This window comes from Haemaphysalis longicornis, unplaced genomic scaffold (assembly GCF_048455015.1).
Source record: "Haemaphysalis longicornis isolate Haplotype H1 unplaced genomic scaffold, Haemaphysalis longicornis Haplotype H1 scaffold_12, whole genome shotgun sequence".
NCBI classification, from domain to species: domain Eukaryota; kingdom Metazoa; phylum Arthropoda; class Arachnida; order Ixodida; family Ixodidae; genus Haemaphysalis; species Haemaphysalis longicornis.
Window position 1 is genome coordinate 78,872,892 of NW_027526225.1, and position 16,138 is coordinate 78,889,029.

At 51.1% G+C, this 16,138-nt stretch overlaps 1 protein-coding gene across 9 annotated transcripts in view; it reads right to left on the reverse strand.

The window, feature by feature from the left end:
• Heph (polypyrimidine tract-binding protein 1 heph) overlaps nucleotides 1-16,138 on the reverse strand; it is a 157,494-nt gene that overhangs the window by 83,557 nt on the left and 57,799 nt on the right. For 8 of the 9 annotated variants that reach the window (XM_077693529.1, XM_077693522.1, XM_077693521.1 and 5 more), the window contains one exon: nucleotides 7,110-7,154. Coding sequence is in view for 8 of the 9 variants with exons in the window: in XM_077693522.1 (XP_077549648.1) it covers nucleotides 7,110-7,154 (45 nt within the window). In the remaining variant the exon portion in view is untranslated. Of the gene's footprint in view, nucleotides 1-7,109; nucleotides 7,155-8,949; nucleotides 8,995-16,138 lie in introns of those variants that run through there. The other variant, XM_077693525.1, reaches the window with a different exon arrangement.

The following is a 16,138-nucleotide window of genomic DNA, read 5'->3' on the forward strand; positions in this document are numbered from 1 at the left end:
CTCCGAGGCTCGAGGGCCACCGAGGAGGCCAGGCTGAGATGACCGAGGCGTCGCATTCCACGCGAGCGAGGTTTTATTGAAAACGCAAAAACGACGTCGACGACCGCAGATACGCAGAGCGGGGCGAAAAACAAAAACGCCGCGAGAAAGAAAAATCGAGAGACGCTGGCCGAGTCATCGCATACAGTCGAACCTCGTTATAGCGAAGTAGTACATGGACAGCAAATTCATTCGCTATACCAGATATTCGTTATAATAGTAAGGGTAAAAATCGGCTCTAACAAATCGACAACCTGGCTCGCGCAAGAATATTTGACACGAAAATGCATTTTTTAAAGGCTTCCAACCAACTATAAACAAGGTAACCCTTATTTTTTGCCTCGCTGCATTTCAAGCTCAAGCTCAAGCGTGAGTAAGTAAAATTACAACAAGCTTACTTGACAAAACAGGCCTGCGTCTTTATTTGATTACGGATGTGACCTTTATCTAATGGCTACTCACAGCACTGAGCAGGATGAAGTTTCCCACAATGTCGACGAACAAAAGGGCTTGTATATACTTCTGCAGTCTCAGATGCCGGAGGGTTTTTTCAAGTAGCTTCTCAGCCTCCTGGTCGAATATTTCTGCGTTACATCAGATATCGCACGCGGCCCACCATTTCAGTTTCGTTATAAAAGAATGAGTTTCATTGAAAAGGGTGACCAAACAAAGTTAGTATTTAGTTCGCTATAGCCGATAATTCGCTGTACCAGTGTTCGTTATAACGAGGTCCAATTGTATTCATGTTGGCGAAGAACAGCGCTAGTGTTGTAAGCGCCGGGATGAAGACACGTCTTCACCGCACCTGCTATTTCTCGCTTCGTGGTTATCAAGTTCGACCTGATTCGACCCGAGCAGTCAGCGCTAGACAAGTCGTCCCCGTATCGTGAAGACATTCGCCTGCAACGTACACCGCCCATTTGACACGGAGCGCGAGTGGTGCCGATAAGAAAAGGTGACAAGTCCGATATGGGAAGTCGCGGCAAAAAATTAAAAAAAAATCCGCAAACAACCCGCATCCTTCCTCGCCTCTTAAACTCGGCGCGCCATGATAGGGCGTGTCGCGCGTCGTTTTCGCAGCTCGTGTATAATCAACACATGCCTCAAAATGTCTGTGAAAGTGATTCGCATCGCCCTTCATCTGCCATCGCTAATAAAGCAGACAGCCGTGGATGGCATCGGTACGCAATGCGGCTGATTGCGGCTGCCCGAACGAAGAACAGGCAAGATAACCAAGGGCCGCTGCTAATCCGATCCGAGCGAGACTACTCAGCGCTCCAAAAAGCGTTCCCATTCCTTTTAACAGGGCTGTGAAGAGAAAACACAAGCGTAATTCGTGAGAAAGACTGCTTGGTTCCAACGGCGACACCAACTTTATCGAAAGCTTCAAGCAAATAATGCCGATGAAGAAGTGGCGACTACTCCGCCCCCTTCCGGCGAAGTTCCTATGGCGTTACAGATTATTGCTAGTGCAATTAGCGGCCCCCGACAAAAGGCTTCGTAGAGAAACGGGACTTTCCGTACCACTTGAATGCTAGCGTGCACTTACCACGCCACGTTTTTAGTGCAAGTGTGTCACTATTTCTTGTGTGCGTTTTTTTTTCTGTTAAAGAAACGTGCTTTGTGGCTATAATGAAGCCTAGTGAGTCATCCAAGGCTAGTTCTTTCGAACTGAACAAATCTTTATTTCGCCTTCACAGCCCCTTCATGGTACGGATGGTAAACCCTCGCACGGGTCACAAATGACAACACCCGCGGTCGTCGTAGCCCGGCAGAGATTGACCGACGACGTTGAGAAAGGGTCACGAAAGGCCAAGCGAGAAGACCGCAGATTATAAAAAGAGAAATCTGCCTTTGGAGAACAAAACATTGCCACCCCATGGTTAGAGAAACACGCCAGCATTCGCTGAAGTCTTTATCCGTAAACTAGCGATGGAGCCGTTTACCTGAACACGAAGGTGAATAGATTATTAGCGTAAAAGCGGCACCGAGCCTTACAGGCTCCCACGAGAAATTTCAGTACCTCGCTCACTGCTGATGGGCCCTGACGATGCAAGAAGGCACCGAGCTTGCCGAAACGTTTGGGCGTGCCGTAGTGCTTTCTGTTTTTGCGTCAGATGCGTCGAAGTACACCTGATGTACTGATGTGTACAAGTCTGATTGTAGGGGTAGCGCAGGCGATGAGGCGCGCCGTAGTGGAGGGCTCCAGATTGATTTTGAACACCTGGGGACCTATAACGTGCGCCGAAATCTCGCACACACGGTGAATTTACATTGATGCACACCTGGTCTCTGAAATACACCTGAAGTAAATGGGTCGCAGTGTTCCTCTGCGAAGAACAGTAGCACAAGTGGGGCTTGAAGGCACAAAACAGTGACAGGAACATGTCCCTCATTTGCGTACTCTAAATGCTGTTATATCGAACTATCGATTGTATTTCTCTCAATTCCAACTTGCCAATACGCATGACAGACGCCCACCCCAGTACGGTCCCACGTTTTGTTTTTTCCACCGTTCAGGCGTCCAACAGCGGTAAAAAGCAAGCGCTTCAAATGGTGGTGGACACTTCCCGAATTTTGGAGTTTGCTGGATACTGCGACATTCCATTACGATGTGTTGTCTTCGGTATCCGCCACAATGTACACAAGCCTAAGCACGCGAGAAAACAAAAAAGATCTTCAAGGTGCCCGCTACGTGTCTCACCTGGGTGCGGAATTCACGGTTTCGTACATTTCATGTCTGTCTAAAGTGGTCCAGTTCGAAGCCAGCCCTGATTGGCAGAAAGCAGACGATCAGGCGCGACAAAGCACAAGCATGTCATTGGTCAGAGACCTCTACGGGCGCGAAACAGATATTTTTGAAAAGAAACAAGCTAGGAATTCCGTCTTAGGTCCCAACCACTGATTCGGAGGAGAGAAACACGTACATTGCGCCGAATACGCGCGCCAGCTTTGCTTAGTTTAAGCCCGAAGCGATGGAAGAGCCACTGTGAGAACGTACTGAAAGAACGTAGTCGAACCTCGTTATAACGAAAACCTGGCAGCGAATTATCGGCTATAGCGAACTGAATACGAAATTTGGTTGGCCATGCTTTATTTCAGCTTTATAACGACACCAGAACAGCCAGAGCCGCGCGCGATATCAGCTATATAACGAAGAAACATTTTGTTAACGCGAGGCTTCAACTCGATGGCTCGTTTAAAAAGCAAAATATAAAACATCGAACATAACAGTTTGCGAAACTACAGAAGCAGAAAAGGACCCCTCGTGCGTGCAAACGAAAAAACTTCATCCGGCAGTGCTCTGAATAGCCGCCTGGCGAAGATAACATCCTTCTTCAAATAAATTAGAACGCAGGCCTGTTTTGTCAAACGTACTTTCTTTTTTCTGTTGTGATTTCACGTTCCCATGTTCCGGTCCATTTAGTGTGAAATGCCAAAAGGAGACAATTACTTCGTGTACAGCGGGTTCGAAGGCCACAATAATGCGTTTATTATCTAAGATTTTGCGTGAGACGAATTTGTCGATTTGTTAGAGCAGATTCTCACGTCTACTGTTACAACGAATACCGGATATAACGAATTAATGAACTGCAGCCATGCTACTTCGTTATGACGAAGTTCGACTGTACTGGCTCGGCGGAAGCAGCAAAAGTGCGACGGCCATACGCGCTTCCGTCCCGGCTCTTGAAAAGACCCCCGGCCCGGCTCCCTAACAGAACCACTGCTCTGACGTCATCTAGCCGGGAGAAGACGAAAGACAGACGTCCCTTCCGAAAGCGGCTCCGGAATCTCGTAAGTAAACCGACGGGAGCAGAGAACCCCCGCGGCGGGGTGCGAGTCCTGGTGAATCACAAACCAACACGCATTCCTGCTCGCTTCTTTGCAAAGTTTCTCCTCTCGGCGGGCAAACGAACAATGTCCGGGAACATTTACGCGGCTCCTTCTGGCAAGCTGCCAAAACGGACCCAACAATAGTTATTTGCGCGAACCAAACAAACCCCGCCGTTTGTCGGCCGTCTTTTCCTGTAATGACGCCACGCGACCGAACCATCCCGAACGAGCGAACAAAGGAACGCTGTACTCCAGGGGCGGAATCGCAACTTAGTTCCTCCTGCGCTGCGGCGGCCTTTCCCATGTATAGAAACTTGCCCGTTCCGCGTCAAATCGAGGTATGCTTTCAGCCAATCCCAACTGGCTTGAAGTGGAGACTTGACAAAATGTCATCTCACCGCTACGATTACTATCCTCCGTTACTCGTGAACTGCGACCCGTTACAGCACATAATCTATAACTGGCCGCATGCAAGAGTAACCTGCACGGGAGTTATTCCAGGGAACCGCACTGCTACGAACTGGACCGCCCACGATTACCCAAGACGAAAGAGGCGGGAGTAAGGGACCGGTCACCTTGCACTAGCCAGTGGGGACAGACGCACCCCAGCAGGTCGCACTATAGGTCTACAAGGACAAAGTTTTAAAGCGCCAGCAACCTGTGAACCAAATACACAAGTGTTAAAGTCCACGCTGATGACATTTAAAGAGACGGAAAGTTAAAAAAATCTTCCACTAGCCATTCAGAGCGGCCGAGAGGCGTACACATTCGCCGCCACCGACCGCCGAGTGTGATACGCAGGCGCGATTGTCTCAACCTTTTCACGACCATTAGTACAACAAATTACCGAAGCATCCACTGGCAACGCATCCGGTTTCCGCCCGTGATCATAATCTCAACAAGTCCCAGTACCCCGAGCGCGTTCCCAACGCTGGTAAACGCCGGCGCATTCCAGCGCCCTCCGAAAGCGGCGATACGCAACGCGCGCCACGGCCGCCGGCGACCGGAACAAGACCGGCTGCTGGCCGGTGCCTCCATCTGGCGGAGGCAGGGAGAGACGTATCACGGAAGATGCCCGCGTTCACCACGAGCGGGCGCCGCTACGAAAAAAAGCGCGAAAGTTTGAAACTGGGCTGCTTTGCACACCCGAATGCTTTCTACTTTCCTTTGGTAGATATGTAAAGTGCTGCTAAAACGCAAAAAATACGCAATTTTTTTTCGTAACCACTCGTTAGCCAACAAATTAACCGATGAAAACGAATTCATTCTAGCACGAAACCAACATTTCCCTTCCGCTCCAGCGTTCACGGTTGGCGTGCGTTTGGCGTAGCGATTCACAGGAAGCATTCTTCGGGTCCCGCATTGAACTCCTTAAAAGCCTGACCCTTTTAACTCCGAACTCGTCCACACGAGCTGCGGCCAGTATAGGGCGTATCCCACCAATCACTTGGCGTTGATAAGGGCTTATCAAGCGTACGCCGGCCACTTCCCCAACCTCGTAACGTAAGCACACCTTTTACCTTTACGAACGCCGCTATCTTATCTGCGAGCGTAAACACTGGGGAGTACGTAGCATTCCACCTTTACCAAGCATCCTAGAGATACCCGAAAAAAATTCGGTGCATGCGCTTTGAGATAAGAAGCGCGATTGGGGATCAACTCGACGGGGATGCGTAGGCCTGCTACCTTGCATCGATGGGGCTCCTGAAACACCGTACGCGACTTTTCCACTCGGATTTGGTCACGACACAGAATCCTGTTTTTAAGTACAATCGGACCTCTTGACAACACCGTAGAGTGACGCTAACTGCCTAATTGTAATTTGAATAGCCCGGGACCATTTCGTTTTAACCCGGTAAATATACATGCTGGAATCTACCTTCTGGCCGACTGCCCTCAGCTTTCTAGGCGATATTCAAAATAAGAGCGGCAGATATGTTCGCAACCTTCCGTGCACCACATTGGCAGCTACAGTGACGTCAGTGCAAGCTGTTTTCATCGCCAGCCTATCTACGCCCACTGCAGGGCTAAACCTCTACCATATACATCAAATTACCCCGGTCCTGTGCTAACTGCGACCCAATTTAGCCCCGCAAACTTCCTAATCTCATCTGCCCATCTAACTTTCTGCCGCCCCCTGCCATGCTTGTCTTCTTAGGGACCCGCTCCGTAACCCTTAATCACCAACGGTTATCTTGCCTTCACATTGCATGCCCTGCCCATTTCTTCTTCTTAATCCCTACTAATATGTCCTTGACACGCGTTTGTTCCCTGACCCACTCCACTCTCTTCTTGTCCCTTAATGTTACACCCATCATTTGCCGTTCCATTGTTGGCTGAGTCGTGCTCAATTTAAGTTGAACCCTTTTACACAGCCTCCAAGTTTCTGCCCCATAGGAGAGTACCGTCCATTGGTCAACAAAGACGGATAGTACCTTGTACCTTCTTAGGAAAGTTGTAAGTGCGACAGCGCCGTCCTTTCGCTTTGCTGCGTTACAACGGGCACGCTAACAAAGTTGCGCTCTAGAAAAAAAAAAAAAGAAAGCGACTCCGCCTCAATAACTGCTCCGTGTAGGTTAAAGGGCCGGTTAAAGGACCAAACTAGACATTCAAACAAGTCGCTAAAAACTGCGCAGCGCGCAATCCCTCACGGAGACATACGTAGCAGAATTTTCTACCGCACTCTGCCTAAATCAGTGAAGCCTACTTTGGCTTCCTTCGTGAACCGTAACGGTTCCGTAAAGAGTCCGAACACGACCGCCCCTATTAAGGCATAGCCTAACCGCCTTTTGAAAAGACGGGATACCAGATTTTTTTTTTTTTTTTTTTTTTTTGCAGCACGGGGAAGCGCAGGTAGCGAACCAGCTGCGACGCATGCGCAGCGCGTACAGCGTGCTCGCGGCACACTTTCCTCGTACGCGCACATTTTCTCCTGATGCCCTCGTTTTGGCGTAGAACGGAGCAGTGCCCGTTCACTTTTTTTTTCTCTCTTTTATACGACATTTACAGTATTTTAAAAAGCGCGGGCAACAACCTTTGGAGCACAGTACTATACGTCACCCTCGCTTGCTTTTTTTTTTTCTCTCAGCCGCACAGCACAGCTGGCGGATACAAAGCCGGAAGGCATACGCCGAGCAAGCAAAAATAAAAAGTAACCGCATGCAGAACAAAAGAGGCAAGCAAGCGAGCAAAAAAGAAAGAAAGCAACGGTTCAGTTCAGTCCCAGATCCACTCACGTCGTCCAGCTTTCTCTTCAGTGCTAACGCGTGGTTGTACTCGTTCTGGAAAAGAGAAGAAAAAGGGGAAAACCATAATGAAACGAAGGAGAACGGAACCAAGGCTTCTTCAACGGGGTTGGTAATAATAAAATGCAACAAAGAGAGACAACAAACAAGGTAACAAAACGTTTTAAGACCCACTTTTTTTTTTTTTTTTTTGAATTTCGCGCGCTTCCTCGAGAAAAGACGAGTTTCGTGCGCGAAAGATCATTGTGTCGGTGCGAGCAAAGTAACGGGGGAAAAACGAAATTTTCAGCGTGCCGTTTAGGTATCTCACCCCCCAGAGGATAAGCACTACGTCTAGGAATTGCAAAAAAGATTACGCTTAATTAGAGCATGAGGGTCGAAGCCTTTGCCGCAAGCTCTTATACTCCTACGGCTTCCGCTATTAGATGCCGCAGTTTAGAGAGGAAAAAAAAAAGTGCAGAAAATACTTCGTCATACAAAAAATTATAAGGCAAGTAGGGAATTCCCAGGGCAGTACCGCTTTTTTGGGGATATAAACCCCACGGGACGTGAAGGGAGAAATTTACTGCCTGCAGTCGCAGCTGCACTCCCTCCCCTCGCAGTAGTATGTGCCCCTGCCCTCTGGGCATCCGGCTTTCCCGCACAGCTTGGGTGTCGTGCTACAAAGCCGACAGTACAGCGCTCGGCGCCTATCACTCACGAAAAAAAAAAGGGCGTTTGTACCGCCGACTTCGGGGTTCCCAGGAAGATGTACATTGAAATAAAATGAAGGGTGCGTGTGTGTGTGTGTGTGTGGGGGGGGGGGGGGGGGGGGGAACAGCAATGCGTACGTCTTCAACGCATTCACTGATCCCTACCCCTCCCTCAAAAAGTGCAGGGCGCGGAGACGCCGGATGCTTTACTAGAACCAGGAACCCGACGTGATGCCCCCGTCTTCGTTTTTACGTCGAATCAACGCATATGCCATGCTACTTTCCCGTACCATCACAGAAGAACATGCGCGAACACACACACACACACACACACACACACACAAAACAGCACTCACGAATTACCCAATTTCTTTTCGTGGAAGTTGGGTCCTTCGCGAAGGCTTAGGTTACAACCGCGAAGGTTCGAGTCGCCACGTCACGAGCGTTCGAGCAGTAACGCCGGAGCTTCGTATCGGACATCGACAGAGGGAGAGAAAGATAATACGCTCAGACAATGCGGCGCGCAACGTTTTGTTTCGAACAGGTCAACTGCGGCGGCCGTGCCGACGGGCGACAAGGCGTTATCGGCAAGGGTGGATGGCGCACTTGGGTAGTGAAAAAGCGACAGGCCGATACAACACGAGCTGTCGTACGCCAACGTTGACCCTTACCTTCCTCACGCGGTTTTTTTTTTTATGCCAAATTTAGATTTTAGATATTCCAAAAGCAAAGCGCGGACATAAAAATCTTCCCCTGGTCACTCGACCGTGGCAAGAATATAGATGACGGCGTGAAGACACCCTCCGTCATCGAGTGATATAGATGACGAGTCATATCGATGACTCCCCGCACCCAATCACCCGTCCAGTGGGGTATTGGAACACGGGGAGAGAGACACGACATAGCGAACGAAACAAAACTGCTTCAAAGGGGGGTGAACTCGTAAGGCGTAAAATCTGCGCATCTATACACTTCCTGCCAGTTCCTTTCTGCTGGAATCTACACGCGCCATCGGCGGATAATAAGGTCGCCGCGGGAGATTTTATTTCGCCGCCGCAAATTACCACCAATGACACTGCCACAAAACAAAATAACAGGCACACAAAAAAGGCAAGCGAAAAGCAAAAGCTGCTACGAACCACCAGGAAGACAGCAGGCGACGTCGCCATCACCACCACCACCACCACAACCACGCCGCGTGAAAAGGCCCGATCGAAACGCGGCTTCCGTCCGACCGAGATCCCCTTACGGCTCTCGACTGAAGTACCACGACGTCCCACCGTCACCAGCAGCGTCGCGTCAGAACCGTGAGAGCGCCGTTCGGAGGGGGGAAACAAAAACGTCCCGCCACAACACACCACACCACGACGACGTCGGTCGACCAGCGTCGATCACGTGCGCGAACGGAAGCAACGCGCGCGCACAACAGTCGTCAACAGCACTCGGAAGCAGCGACGAAACAGTCGGCGCAAAACACCTGCACTACCAAGCACGGCACCGGCCGACACCGCTCGCGTACGACGAAAAATGGGGGGAAAGCAAAAATTAAGGAGAAAAACCTGCACGTGGGCTCACTCCGAAAAGGGGTAGTGGTCAGAGAAAGGGGGGGGAGGCACATCATCGGCGCACAAAGCATCCGGGGACGTACCATTCAGCGCCCGGAGTGTTTTCAGGATACGTAGAGAAAAAGGGGAAGCGGAAGGAAGGGACAACGCGGAATCGAGCTGCCCCACTACCGCGGCTACTACACGCACGCGGGGGGAAATGCTAAAAGGCTCGGGCCGGAACACGATTGTGGACACCACCACCGCCGGCCCCGCGCGCTCAGGAAGGAACAAAAAGAAGTGGGCCGGCGGGCAACGCGGCGGAAGGAAGCGACCAGGCATTAGCGACACAGAACACCCCGAATGCGGGGCCAAGGTCGATCGGCTGGGTTCGGCTGGCCAAGCGTGGCCCCACCGGGCAATGGAATGCCGTCGCCTCGCGAGCACACACACACAAAGGATGTCTGAGGGAAAGGGAGACGGAAGGCAGGCGCGACAGAGACAAAAGAAGGGGTAGGGGCTAGGTTGAACTGGACAGAACAGTTCTGCCTAGTTCCGCGTACCAAGGGGACGAAGGTACTGTGAGATTGAAAGGAGAGCTCCTTTCACCCCCGAAACAAATAATTGCCTCCCTAGAAGCCACACAGAAGAAGAAATGTTGCAAGAACGCCCTTCCCTCCGGTGTCTGGATGTAGCAGCCCCGCGCAACATCCGCAAAGCAAGGACCAACTAATCACGTCGCTAAAACGGGGAATTCGTGAAATCGAGAAAGCCTTATTAACGTTAATGGGAAACTGCGGGGGGGGGGGGGGGGATTCGAATCTGATCCTGGAACCGAGAAATTGGTAAAAACGAGCCTTCGTAAATAAGAGCTTCATTCAGCGAGCTACGCAGCGTACAAATTAACTCACCCAACTGAGACCCCTGTGACCAAAAAAATCTCCATGAAGTGAAAACCACGACGAGTGGGCGAAGCACTGGCGATCGTTCCTACTGTAAATCACCCGTGGCACTGCCCACTCGCGCATGTAAATGAATGACAACGCGTGTGTACAGTATACACCATTCCAATACTCCACGCGCATGCGCAATACTACACTAGAGAGTTTTAGCATAGCGGCTCCCGTACGCTACGCTAAGGTTAGCGGGTAGCGGGACCGGGCTGCGCATGCGCGCGCGGGGAGTGCGAGGAGGTTGCCCCTCAGCGGAGGGAAAGAGCGGGTATGGCGAAGGCAGGCCGCGCGGAACTAATCTACCCCACCGTGACGAATTAGCTCTCCCCAGTCGCGCCCCGCTACCCGCCGCCGTAGCGTTAGCGGACGGAGCACGCTATGCTAAAACTCTCTGCTGTGTACACGGACGCCAAGCCACGGACAAAGCGAGGTGCTAAGGTGCTTCGCCCCTAAAAGCACGTGATCACGCCCGCAAGTGACACGCTCGGCGTTGCACCAGCCTCCCCAATTTTTAACAATAGAGAATAGTTACCGTGTTGATCGGGACCCGTCTGGGCACTTGTGCATTCGTCGCGGAAGGGGGATTAGTTCTGCGGGCCGGCCTTTCCCATGTCCGCGCATTCGTCACGGTGAGAGGCGCCTCCTCGCCCTTCCGCGCGCGCGCACGCGCAGTCTGGACGTGGTGAACACGGTAACTACGTACACGAATGAACAGACGGACTGCTAAAACTCTCTAATATAGCGGGAGCGAGGACCGACCGACATATCAGCGCCTTATCACGGTGCTCAGCAGCGAAATAGGCCAGAGTACACGCACGCACATAGGGCTATCTGCTGTACGAGTATCGTCTGCTACTCTGCCTTCTTGCGAGTGGTACACCCCCTGCCACTGCATCTGAATGACTGTGCCCCACGCTGCTTAGCTACCTTTGGCGGTAGCGAAACGGCCTTGAAAGATAAGAGAAAAACAGTGAATTTGTTGCCCTGAGAAGAACAGGGGAGCAGACGACGCTCCCACAACATAGTTCTATGCGCGTGCGCGTACCGTCGCCTATTTTGCCGGTGAACACAGTGATAAGGCGCTGACACGATCGGTCCTCGCTCCCGCTATGCACCTTTTTTTTTCTTTGTCTTGGGAGCGTCCATTTTATCAGTGGGTTGTGCTAGCGACCCTGCAATTGGCGCAGTCAACAATAAGATGTAACTGCGCAAGTGCAACACAGCCCACCCAGACCATGCTCTGATCTTGTGAAAGATTAACAGATGAAAAGGTTTATATTATTAAAAATTTGGGAGGCTGTACATGCATTACCGGTTGGTTCATAAATACGTGGGCATTTGTTCCGCAGGGACGGCCGGCAGGCCTCGGCGTGCCGCGCGCACGTAGTTGGGTCCCGGTACCTGCCGCGGCGACCCTAGCGTAGCGCACGCTAGCCGCGATGCTAAAGCTCTCTAATCTTTACAAGGCACGTGCGTAATCCCATCCCAAATTCACAACTGACAGATTCGAAGCCTCTCTCGCCTGATTCATGCGTCGGGGTTGTGGACTGCGGTCCCCATTAAACGTGTGCTTTACGTTTAATGGTTTGTCATTGCTTTATCATTGCCGCCGAAGTCGGCATCGCTGATGCAAACAGGTCCCTCGCGGGAGAGGGGGGGGGGACCGGTGTTGCACCCCGCCACGGTTCACGGGACACGTGTCGGCACGCGTACGACCCAAGTACAATGGCAGGACGTGGAAACGGCGGCGAAGAAAAACACGTTGCGCAAGACGGACGACAACACCGATGGCTCCGCGGGTGAACGGACGCGACCGCGGAAAGACGCTGCGCGTAGTTAGTACTCAGAAACAAAAACAGCCGTTCTACTTATTGTGAAAGCTGTCGGAAGTGCAGAGAAGGGATTCGCCATAATGGGCTGTAGCGCCGCTATCCGCTCACTGATACCACACAATGTATTTCAAATTTCCCGCCTTCGCAGTGCTCGCGCGCCCCCTGCCTGAAACTGCGCTGCGGGAGTTGTGCGTTCTTTTAAGAGCGAATGCTCTTTATAAGCGACCCCAAACCATCCACCGCCGGCGGCGGCGTCCGCAGTGCTCCTCTATATTTAAGAAAGAAACAGCATCCGGCGCCAGGTTTCGATCCGAGGACTTTGCGGGCCGCAGCCCGACGCTCTACCGAATACGCCACGGACGCTTTTTTTCTTTATTGCCTGCTTGGCGACAACACAACACGCACTGTTCAGTACACAAATTACTAGCTCCAGCCACCAATCGGCTGAAGGGAGTGGCTTAAAACATCTTAAATTGCGCTAGTACATCCAGAATGGGTAACCACTCAGGCTCTTCCGGCATCACTCGATAAACTTCTCTTATATAAGCAACGCTTTCAATGAAGTACTCTCGCACTGTGCGAGCATCCTCTTCGGCATTTTGAACCGCCATGCGAGTTTTCCACATAGAATGCAGACTAAGTGCCATGAACATATCATAGGGCACGCCTCCATCGTTGTTTACGGGCAAAAAGCGAATGCCATAAGGCGTTAATGGTAAGTCTTTTTTCAGGGTTCGTTGGAGGATGTCCCAGTGAAACACCGCATCCCAACAGTCCAGAAAGATGTGCTCAATTGTTTCCAGCTTTTGGCATAGTCTACAGTTAAGTGTCCATGGGTGTACATATAGTCCTTTTTCCTGCAGCCAGGGTTTTACCGGAAGCGTGCCGCTATGAAGTTTAAAGAAGAAAGATTTAACAGATGAACGTACTGGCATTCGTTTCACTCTTTTTAGAACATCTTTTCCTGAACCCACTGCATATAACTGACGATAAACCGGAACAGGCAGACACACATCAATCATATCTTTGTACAAACGTTTTCGCGGTACACTACTCAAATACTCCCGAGGAAAACCTAACCCTTAAAATCCTAAAAGCATCCACAACTTCCCGCAAGAACCCACGCACACGTACACATCGCATTTCAGCGACGCTGATATCGGTGTCAGAACGCGCCTTATATCTTTAACGCACTCAAACTACGTCGTCAGCGGCGTGCGTTGGCGACTCAGCGGCGTTATAGCGGCTTGATAACTGCGTGGTGTACACGTGATACTACAAACCCGATGGAAGAGATGGAAGAGAAGGCGGCGAGGCGGTGGGCTGCGGGGGCCGAGCGCAAGCGCCGCAAGCGGGCCGACAACCGTGCATTCGCACTTTCACATTCTCCCCCTCGGGGAAATGCGGGGGAATTTTTTGTGCTTGCTTTTCCTCCCGCACGTGCCGGCGTTGCACCGCCACTATTTTTCGCTTACTACCGTACTGGAATGGAATGGATGACTATTATAGGAGGAGGCCAATAGGCCCTGTTGTGGGACATAGGAAAAAGGGTAGGGGAAGATGGTTCATATAAAGTCTTCACTGCACTGTGAGCGTTCACTTAGCACGGTATGCAAACTTAAAGTTGTGGCGAGGACACTATCATCGGGGTATCCAATAGGTGCCGTTCGGGAGCCACAAAGGGTGTTTTCTTTTTTTTTTTTTTTTTGTGTGTGTGTGAGGGGGGGGGGGGCATCTAGAGAGTGGGTGAACGATCCGCCATCATACTATTTTATTGAGACCTGTTCTGAGACCGAATTCTTTAATTTTCTGTAAAATTTTGGGGTGGTTTCTGACATGTTGGACATGTTCTTTAGAAGTCGTCGGGCGCGCTTGCGTTGTAAGGAGCTGGTCGCGGTCAGTTGAGTAAGCTGAACAAGCCCAGATGAGGTGGAGAAGGTTCGGTGTATTCTTGCTGCCGCAGTAGGGGCACCGAGGACTAGCAAGGTGCCTATGCGTTTTCCATTTGCAGGTGACGTCCGGAGTGAAGGCCGAGCCAGCGTAAACTTTATTGGCAAAAATTTGTTCTTGGCAGGGACTGCCGAGTAGCAAGAAAACCAGGTGGTGAGGCATCGGCAAGCCGTTGCCGGCGGAGGTTCTTAATTCGACGGTATTTTTGCTGCCAGTCCGATTCGCATGCCTGTTGGGGGTCAGGTCGTCTGGATGGGAGCGGGAACCATGGGAGGATTGTGTAAACACTCCAGGGCAGCATTGTGCGCCGAATGGTTTCCGTCCGCTCCGTGTGTGTGGGCAGGAGTCCAGACCAGACGTATCTTGAACCGTTCGTGAGTGAGGTCTCGAATTTTGTAAAGAATGTTGGTGGCCGTACAATTGGGCGAGAAGGTCCTGTCCAGTTGAAAACAAACCCAACGAACGTTCCTAGCTAAATGAACGCGGGCGCTCCCGGTTAATTACGTATACAGTCGATCCCGGGTATATCGAACTCCAAGGGGATTGCAAATAAGTTCGATACATCGATAATTCGATATATAAAATATTTTCTTCCCAATAGGATTTTCAAGGAGATTTTGGACTGTCCTATATATGCAATAATTCGATATATCTGGGCTCGATATATCCGGGATCGACTGTATTCTGCCTCAGATGTGCCTGCAGTTTTCTTTGCACCAAACAACGGGGAGATGTATGACAAGCGCCAGCAGTTCACGAGTTTCGAACGCTTATGGCTATATAAACCGCTTGTCTTTCGAAGCCTCTGTGGGACGCCGCGACGACAGCCGCTACGACGGAACGCCGTGTGGCTCTACTTGGGTCCAACGAGCGAGCTACGACGACAAGGCGAGCCCTTAAAGTGATCTGCACTTAACCCGGCCACCTTTTTCCCCGCCGCGGAGTAAAGCAGCGTCCGGCGATGCAGAAATGCCCCCAACCAGAGCGCAGGAACAGTTTTACCAGACAGATTCCGCTGTCCCCTCTTCGCTCCGTCTGGCGGAATCTCTTTGGCTGGGGAGCGGAGGGGTACAGCTGTTAGCGTCGCGACACACACGCACACCGCACGTTTAAAGGGACCGCGAATGTCAAACACAAGTTTGCTTCATCCGAAAGATGGCGCGCTAAAACAATCGTGGCCAATTTTAGCGCAAACTCAAAAAACATTAGGCGACACGACAAGAAAAAAACAGCAGGACTCTGGTGCGACAGCGCGGCAAAGCAAAAAAAAAGAAGACAAACGCGACGCGATAACTTCGCAGAAAAACCCAGAGAGCAGAGGAGGAAAGGAAAGAGAGGTCACCCGTTTGTACAGCAGGCCCAAGAGGGCTCTCCGGAACTGCCAGAGATTGGAGCTCGTTCCCTTATTAGCAGAAGCAGCCGTGCGCGACAGCTTCTTGCCCCGCAGTTTGGCTTCGTCTATTTTTGTATGTATCTATCTCTGGTGTACGAGCCAGCAAGCGGCTTTTGCGAAAGCAGGAGGGCGTCATAGGTCACCTAACCACACCTCGCCGTGGTGGCCGTCTGCGCGGCATTCCCATGCGTATACGCAATGCAAAATGTTAATGACTAAAGGCCCACATGCGATCAGCTAGACGTCATCAACGGGCCCAGATTTGGCACATGGCACATTTAGTAAGGCGAAGAGGCTTTCCAGGTAAGGACTGCTAAATGCAACCCAACGGAAATAAATATTACACGACGAGCAGTAAATGATCCGCTGCTGATTCAAACGTACTCCCCCCACCCCCCTCCCCCCCAAAAAAAAAGAAAAATTTGGAGAAATATAGCCCCAACGAACACCTGGCGAACGGAAAAAAATACGCAACGGCGTTATAATCAAGTTCCCGCAATATGCGTCGCTAAATAACCAACATAGCTCCAAAAGATAGTCTCATCGATGTGTCCTTTTTCGCTGGCAACCAGAACTGTGTCACAGCGGTAGTCTTTCTTGGACTACTTAAAACAAAGAAATGATTGGTCTGTGTCCCTCGATTCAGCAACCCGGCC